The 9,498-nt window shown below is 53.3% G+C and overlaps 1 protein-coding gene across 1 annotated transcript in view; it reads right to left on the reverse strand.

Annotated features, from left to right (window-relative positions):
• The window catches only part of SH2B1 (SH2B adaptor protein 1), a 28,005-nt gene extending 19,066 nt beyond the window's left edge, over positions 1-8,939 (reverse strand). The window contains exons 1-2 of the mRNA XM_075565098.1: positions 8,747-8,939; positions 8,340-8,480 (exon numbers count right to left, since the gene is read on the reverse strand). Of these exons, the coding sequence (XP_075421213.1) occupies positions 8,340-8,480; positions 8,747-8,939 (334 nt within the window). The remainder of the gene's footprint in view (positions 1-8,339; positions 8,481-8,746) is intronic.
• Between the last annotated feature and the right edge of the window lie 559 nt (positions 8,940-9,498).

Genomic DNA, 9,498 nt, shown 5'->3' on the forward strand with positions numbered 1-9,498 from the left:
TCCAAGCACCTGTAAGTCCAGTAGTCCAGCCGCTCCTTGCAATTGTGTCACGGAAAGGGGTCAAGTTGATCAATAATACATATTGGAAAGCATAGACCTCCCCCCCTCCTCTGTGTATATGGCACTGTATTTTGTATTAAAACACACACACACACCCTCCCCCCCTTCTTCCCCCCCCTTCCCCCCCCTCCCTCCCCCCTTCTTCCTCCCCTCCCTCCCCCCTTCTTCGTCCCCCTCCCCCTTCTTCCCCCCCTCCCCCCTTCTTCCCCCCCTCCCCCCTTCTTCCCCCCCTTCCCTCCCCCTCCCCCCTTCTTCCCTCCCTTCCCCCCTCCCCCTTCCTTCCCCCCTTCCCCTCCCCCCTTCCCCCCCCCCCCTTCTTCCCCCCCCACTTCTTTCCCAGCCCCCCTTCTCCCCCCTTCTTCTTTCCCCCCTTCTTCTCCCCCCCCCCCCCCACTTCTTTCCCCCCCCCACTTCTTCCCCTCCTTCTCCCCCCCCCCACTTCTTCCCCTCCTTCTTTCCCCCTCTCCTTCTTCCCCCCCTTTCTTTCCCCCCCCCCTCCTTCTCCCCCCCCCTTGTCTCCTCCCCCCCTCTCCTCCCCCCCCTTCTCTCTCCCCCCCCCCCTGGGGGTGGGGACTAAGGGCGGGGCTAGGTGGCGAGTAGATTTTTTTGTTCGGCGAGTAGATTTTTGGGTGATTTGTCGACATATATATATATATCTCACTAATGCCAGTGGGCCTTGAATGATGCCCTCAATTATTCAATGTTCCTATAAAAGGGTTGCTTGCTCTGCATCTTTAGTACAGGTGGCCTAAAGGGGGTTTATTTACAACCTGTCCCTTTTCAATTTGATGTTCTTTTTTGTGAATGTATATTCTTTTATCTTATGCCTCATTATTGTGATCATTACTAGCTATGAATGATTCCTACAGGAGGCTTTGTGATTGGTCTGCTCCTTAATTGTGAGGGGGATATATATTGGTCCTCTTCGATGTCACTCAAGCCCCCAGAAGAAGCCATGGTGAAACACGTGTTGGGGCGGGTTTTACAACGTCCCTTCCTACATGGATGACGCGTGACGCATACGGACGTACACGCGGAATCAACGGTACACTACTAACCATTGAGCTCAGTGGATATGAACTCTGAAGAACTGGAGACTATACAGTAGGCCCCCACTAATACGGCGGGTACCGTTCTGTGGCCCCGCCGCAAAGCAAAAATCACCGCAAAGCCAGAACCAGTGATTTTCAGCGTGTCCTACAGGTGTGCAAACCTGCAGTCCCCCCTTCTGCACATGCACGAACTCTGTTCTGCGCATGCGCAACCTCCGTTCTGCGCATGCGCAACCTCCGTCTGCGCATGCGCAACCTCAGCAGCCCCCGTTCTGAGCATGCGCGACCTCAGCAGCCTCCGTTCTGCGCATGTGCAGACACGACAGCCCCCTTCTCAGTACCGCCCCGTATTGGAGGATCGGCGAGAAGCGAAACGCCGAGAATTGGGGCCCTACTGTACCCGTTTTCCCTCTGCTCTGACATGCGGTATTTGTAAAACATCTGCTGTTGGAAGGGCTTGATTGTTTGGAGTCTCCGTGATGCCAGCTACCCGTATCTAGGGTATGTAGTGGTGAAGCTCGAGTTTCCAAGAAAGGAGTGGCTCAGTGAGTAAAGGCTCTGACTTGCACTGAGTCTGAAGCAGGGGAACCTGGTTCAATTCCCAGTGACGGCTTCTTGTGACCTTGGGCAAGTCACCTTATCTCCCTGTGCCTCAAGCACCAAAAACATAGATTGTAAGCTCCACGGGGCAGAGACTGTGTCTGCAAAATGCCTTTGTAAAGCGCTACGTAAAAACTAGCAGCGCTATACAAGAACATGCTAAAAAATAAATAAACTGGAGTAGGAGGGCGTTGACGGTGGTGGCCCTCATATGAACTTAAGCCCGCAGCAAGGAAGAAACTGGAGCCATAATTGGCACGAATGGAAATGTTTTTGGACAACTAGCAAAATGGTACCAGACCATCAGGGGAAACGATTATGGCCTGACATTGACAATCCATCCCTTGTGTTTGAAGGCGTACCAGCAGATGGAGGAAAAAGACAGGGAGCTCTTGAGGGAGGTCACATGGGCAGGACCCCACCCTGTGCAAGTGCCCCCCAACAGCGTATAGAGGATAACTGACACTCCAGCTAAATATAAAAGGGACCATTGTCATGATAGTCCTCCCCATGGAGGATACCCTGGAGGGCTATTAGTAAAGGCTGGGGTGCTGTCCATACAGACAGGTGATGGGCCCCGCATGGGATGAGAAAATCCCATGGGTATAGATTGGACCCCCCGGCTCTAGAACACTGGAAGAAATGGCTGCAAGAGAAGATGGCTCGTAGACCTGAGGTTTTCTCCCCTCAACAATGGGATGTAGGAAAAGTCCATGGAGTGGAACACCAGATCCACCTTCATGATGCTCGCCCTTTCAAGGAAAGGTCACAGAGATGGCCACTGAGTGGAAGATGTGAGATGACATCTACAGGAACGAATGGGGCGAGCATAATCTCAGAATCCCGGAGCTCATATGCATCACCCATATTGGTGGCCCGGAAGAAAAAGGGGGACAGTAAGAATGTGTATTGATTACTGCATGCTGAATATAAGGACCATTCCGGATCAATATACAATGCGTGTATAGAGGAGGCATTGGATTGTCTCACCAGGAACAAATGGTTTTCGGTCTTGGACCTCCGCGACGGATATTACCAGATCCCAAAGTGCAAACGGATAAAGAAAAGACCATGTCCATTGGGGTTCTATTCATTTGAGTGCTGTAAGAGACCATGTGCAGAGGTACACTCTGGGTGACTGATTTGGGGGAAATTAACCCATGGTTTTAATCAGCCTGTCACTTTGAACAACAGTTTAAGTCAATCTACTATATATTTCTGAAAGTGTTCTATGTGTCCGGGTCTGTATGTGTCTCCCTGTGCCCCTCCCCGTGTCCCTAGCGGCAATCTCATTGGACCTTGGGCCAGGCCAATGAGATTGCTCCCTTGGGCCGCCCCCCCCCCGCACACCTCTCATTGGCCTGAGGCGGATTGAAGGACACACACACACACACACACACACACACACACACACACACACACACACATATCACTATACACACACATATCACTATACACACACACACACACACACACACACACACACACACACACACACACACATATCACTATACACACACACACATATCACTATACACACACATATCACTATACACACACACACACACACACACACACACACACACACACACACACACACACACACACACACACACCACATCACTATACACACACACACACACACACACACATCACTATACACACACACACACACACACACACATCACTATACACACACACACACACACCACCACACACACACACACACACACACACACACACACAACACACACAACACACACACATAACTATACACACACACACACACACACACATCACTATACACACATCACACATCACACATCACACACACACACACACACACACACACACACACACACACACACACACACACACACACACACACACACACACACACACACACACACATCACTATACACACACACACACACACACACATCACTATACACACATCACTATACACACATCACTATACACACACACACACACACAACCCCCCCACACACACGGTGTTACATACATTAGCGGGGCTCACAGTGTTAGCCGCACATCTCCCGCTCTCTTCCCCACCGGTCCAGGAGGCTCCGCCTCTTCCTCCGCCTCTCCCTGTTTCCCGCGCTTTCACCCTCCCCCCTCCACGTGGGAGCTGCGGGACGGGTGAGGGAGCTGCGGGACGGGTGAGGGAGCTGCGGGACGGGTGAGGGAGCTGCCGGACGGGTGAGGGAGCTGCCGGACGGGTGAGGGAGCTGCCGGACGGGTGTGGGAGCTGCCGGACGGGTGAGGGAGCGGCCTTCACCTCTCCTCACCCCCCTTCACCTTCCCTCACTCACTTCCCCTCCACCCCCCCCCCCCCCCGGCGCCGCTACAGTCAGCGGGGGAGCGGAGTGAGCGAGCGCGCGCCAGGGACACAGCGGGGGAGCGGCCTACAACACGCTGCCTCCCGCCTCAGATCCACGTGGGAGCTGCGGGACGGGTGAGGGAACTGCCGGACGGGTGAGGGAGCTGCCGGACGGGTGAGTGAGCGGCCTTCCCCTCCCTTCCACCTCCCCTCCCTCAACCTTCCTCCATCCCCCCTTAACCTCCCCTCCATCCCCCCTTAACCTCCCCTCCACCCCCCCTTAACCTCCCCTCCACCCCCCCCCCTTCACCTCCCCTCCACCCCCCCCCCCTTCACCTCCCCTCCACCCCCCCCTTCACCTCCCCTCCACCCCCTCCCCTTCACCTCCCCTCCACCCCCCCCCTTCACCTCCCCTCCACACCCCCCTTCACCTCCCCTCCACACCCCCCTTCACCTCCCCTCCACCCCCCCCCCCTTCACCTCCCCTCCACCCCCCCCCCTTCACCTCCCCTCCACCCCCCCCTTCACCTCCCCACCACCCTCCCCTCCACCTCCCCTCCACCCCCCCTTCACCCTCCCCTCCACCCCCCCCTTCACCTCCCCTCCACCCCTGCTTCACCTCCCCTCCACCCCCGCTTCACCTCCCCTCCACCCCCCCCCTTCACCTCCCCTCCACCCCCCCCCCCCCCTCCACCCCCCCCTTCACCTCCCCTCCACCCCTGCTTCACCTCCCCTCCACCCCCGCTTCACCTCCCCTCCATCCCCGCTTCACCCCCGGTTCACCTCCCCTCCACCCCCGCTTCACCTCCCCTCCACCCCCGCTTCACCTCCCCTCCACCCCTACCTTCACCTCCCCTCCACCCCTACCTTCACCTCCACCCCCACCTTCACCGCCCCCTCCACATTCACCGCCCCCTCCACCCCCACCCCCCTTCACCCCCACCTTCACTCCCCCCTTACAACCTCCCACCTTCCCACCCCCTCCCCCCCTTCCCACCCCCTCCCCCCCTTCCCACCACCTCCCCCCCCTTCCCACCACCTCCCCACCTCCCCACCTCCCCCCCTTCCCACCTCCCCACCTTCCCCTCCTTCCCACCTCCCCACCTTCCCCCCCTTCCCACCTTCCCACCACCTCCCCCCCCTTACCACCTCCCCTCCACCCCCCCTTCATCTACCCTCACCCCCCCTTCACCTCCCCCTCCCCACCTACCCCCTCCGCCCCCCCCTTCACCTCCCCTCCGCCCCCCCTTCACCTCCCCTCTGCCCCCCCTTCACCTCCCCTCTGCCCCCCCTTCACCTCCCCTCTGCCCCCCCTTCACCTCCCCTCCGCCCCCCCTTCACCTCCCCTCCGCCCCCCTTTCACCTCCCCTCACCATCCCCCCCCTCACCACCCATCCTCCACCTCCCCTCCGCCCCCCTTCACCACCCCCCACCACCCCTTCGACCTCACCTCAACTCCTTCAGTGCCTTTCGTCCGCCCTCCTGCCTCTTCCTTTCGCCCACCCGCACTTCTGCCTTTCACCTGCCCACCGCTCACACCCCTGCGCCACACAGCCGCCGCACGCACTCAACAGACACCCGCCACTCGACACACACCCGCCGCCTCTCACCCACCCCACACACTCGACACACACCTGCCGCATCCTGCCCCTACGCAACAATATCACTGACCAGCTGTCACCCGCACTCGCCACACACCCGCCGCCTCACACCCTAGCAGGACCCCGACCCACAGCCAGCACTCACTACCCATGCGCCACCCGTACTGAACACCCACCTGCCGCCTCACACACGCTCACACCCTAGCAGGACACACGCCTCACATTTTCACATCACTTATGTCACCAAAATATACATTGTACTGTGGTGTGTTTACAATAAACCATTTTTATACAACATCGTATTACATTTTCTTCCATCTTTCTTTTCAACATTATTATCCAACCTTTACAACAAATAGTCACCTATTGTTCCACCATTTATAAATAATACTACCTATTACGCATTTACATCCCGGGTAACGCCGGGTCTCTCAGCTAGTATACACATAAATACAAAGAAACAAACAGCCTATCCCTTTGTAAGGGCTAACTCACTTCCCCAGTCCCTATCTGCCGGGCTGGGGGGATAAGCCCCTTACCAACCTATCACCAAAAGCCTAAAGAGGTACCTCAAAGCAGGTGGCCCTTCAGGTCAGTGTCTGGGTTGGTGTACGTTGAGGGGCCAGCCACTGGCAGGTTCCTGGATTCGCTGCACCCTGAAAGAGAGGTCTGGTCCCCTGGTGTCTTGATATCAGCACACAGTCATGCCTGTGTGCTCAAGAGTCTCTGGGTCTGTAAGAGGTTTTTACCCTTGTCTGATTAACCAGGTGGGACTGGTTAATTGTTTAGTGCAATTAACCAGCTCCCTACTGGATTCCTCAGACCATTAGAGGCTTTCTATTGCAGTCTAATTTAGACAGGGTTGTCACTGTTAAAAGTGCATACCCCAAAGGGTGTCAAGGGACCTAGCTACTTTCCAAAGACTGATGGAACGCGTTGTAAGGGATATAAAACTATTAGAGGTACTGGTATATCTGGATGACCAAATAGTATTTGGCAAGAAGAACACCAGACTGCATGAGGAAGGTACTAGATAGGCTGAGTGAGAGTGAACTGAAATTGTCCCTTGAGAGGTGTCAGTTCTGCCGGACGTCTGCCACACATGTGGGACACATTGCGTGTGAAAAACGAGTGGCTACTGACCCCTCTAAATTAGAGGCAATTGAATCCTAGCCTAAGCCCAAACAACTGACAGAATTGCGATCCTTTCTGGGGTTCTGTGGATATTACAGGCGGTTCGTAAATAATTTCTCAGCTTCAGTACTGCCGTTCAGACAGTTAAGAAAAGTTTACCCGCCGCCCAGAGGATACAATACAGCTGTTCGAGCCACCAGTCAAGACTATGTCAAAATGAACGAGCCATTTGGAGACAGGTGGAAGTCCAAGTGCGAAAAAGGCTTTCCAAGACATAAAGGCCTGTCTCACTAATGCGTCAGTATTAACGTTTGCTGACCCACAAAAACCCTATGTGCTTCATGTAGACGCCAGCCTAGAGGGGTTTGGAGCAGTCCTGTATCGGGAGCAGGAGAAAAACTGGCAAAGAAGACAAAAAACGCTGCACCACGCATAAATCAGTGAGGAGGGTGAAGAATAAAATGATTTATTTGAAGCAAAAAACGGGAGAAAATTACATTGAAATGTTTCGATCCGTACAGAGCGAAACATGTCAGTATAATTTTCTCCCGTTTTTTGCTTCAAATAAATCGTTTCATTCTTTACCCTCCTCACTGATTTATTCAAGTGGTGCAGTTTTTTTTGGCTTTTTGCCAGTTTTTCTCCTGATTCTATCTACCCTCAGCGCATTGCACTCCAAGGACTACACCCGGCGAGTGAAGACTCCTGATCAAGTGGATTGCACCAGGAGAGGACTTTCATCCATTCAGCTGTGAGTATTTTTCCATTTAATTTTGGACTGTCTTGATACTAGGAGGTTGCCCTTGGGTATTGGGGCATTCATTACGTATTGCTTTTTGCACACTATATTGAGTGGGATTCCAACCTTATCCTCCACAAGACATACTCTAGAATGAACTTTCATAAGACTTGCTTAGGGTGCACTCAATATTGCATTTATTGATTACGAGAGAGAACATATTGGAAGAATATCCAGTCCAGAAGTGTTTTTCTCTTTAATCAGTGCATCCCACACCTTCGCGCCCCATTCCCTCCCTGCTGGGGAGATCCTATTGTTCTGTATCGGGATCACATTGAGGGGCTTAGATCTGCGGAATTTGCCTTCAGAGAGGAACTACCTGGTGCACAAACTTGAATTCTTGGTATTTAAATGGGCAGTAGTGGACCAGCTACACAACTATCTGTATGGAGTCACCTTTGTAGTGCACACAGACAACAACCCACATACCTACATTCTGTCAGCAAAGTTGGATGCCACTTGTCACAGGTAGTTAGCGGGATTGGCGACCTACAATTTCAGCCTGAAATACAGACCAGGGAAGCAAAACATTGATGCTGACACACGGTCTCAAATTCACACAGATACTTGAGGTATGGATGGACAATGGGAAGAAATTGCCACAACCGGAGTGAGCGCATTGTGCAAGCAAATTGAGGTGCCAAGAATCATGGCGGAAAATCTAAACCGAGTGGCTGACAGTCTGGGGATATCCCCCTCCACTGTACCCCTGGTATACTCTCCCCCTGCAGAGTTAACTATGGAGGGATTACCTCGGTTAAACCGGTGGGATCTAGCACAAGCCCAACAGACCGCTCCCGGTTGAAGGAAGTATTCAGCCTTGAAGAACTCGAAATCGTCCAGGACGGTCATCGGAATACACCCTGAAAGTCGTCTCCTCTTAAAGCAATGGCCTAAAATGGTGATCAAGAGCGGGGTGATGTGCAGAGTCGCAAAGAAGTCACAACACACCGTAACTAAGCAATTGGTACTTCCTTACAAGTATAGGCAGGTGGTACTCTATTCTCTCCATGATGATCATGGCCTCCTGGGCACAGACAAGACATTGGGATTAGTGAAAGACAAATTCTATTGGCCTGAATGGCTTGGGATGTCGAAGAATATTGTAAGAACTGTGGAAGGTGTGTGCCTAGAAAGAATTTGCCTACAAGGGCCGCACCGTTGACAAATATCACCAGCAGTGGACCACTGGATTTGGTCTGCATGGACTTCCAGTCCTTAGAGCCAGACAGAATACCAATAATTTCCTGGTGGGCACGGACCACTTCACCCGGTTTGCTCAAGCATTCCCAACAAAGGATCAATGAGCTAGTACTGTCGCTAAGGTGCTGTGGGACAAGTACTTTGTCCATTATGGATTGCCAGATAGGATACATTTGAATCAAGGGTGGGATTTTGAAAGCCGACTCAAAGAACTACTGCGCCTCGGTGGAATAAAAAAAAAAACATTACAAACACCACCTTATCACCAACAGGGAGATCCTCAACCTGAGAGATCCGATAGAACCCTATTGAAAATGTTGGGCACATTAAATACTCAAGGGAAGGAATGATGGAGCCAGCATGTGCATCACCTGGTACATGCGTATAACTGCACCTGGAATTACTCTACAGAGTATTCACCCGACTACTTGATGTTTGGATGGGAAGCCCGATTACCAATCAACCTGTGTTTTGGAGTGGCGGTAGATGATACATCCCCCAACCACGTACATGCAGTATGTACAGAGGCTAAAGGAACAGTAGCAAGAAGCATACAGACCGGCCACTACGGCTGCTGATACGAGCAGTGTGGGAAATAAAAGCCGTTATGACCGAACTGTGCACGGGCAAGTGCATGATAGAGTCCTCATCCGAAATGTGGGCATACCCGGTAAACACAAAAGAGCGAATAGCTGGAAACCAGATTAC

This window comes from Ascaphus truei, chromosome 11 (genome assembly GCF_040206685.1).
Source record: "Ascaphus truei isolate aAscTru1 chromosome 11, aAscTru1.hap1, whole genome shotgun sequence".
Classification (NCBI taxonomy): Eukaryota; Metazoa; Chordata; class Amphibia; order Anura; family Ascaphidae; genus Ascaphus; species Ascaphus truei.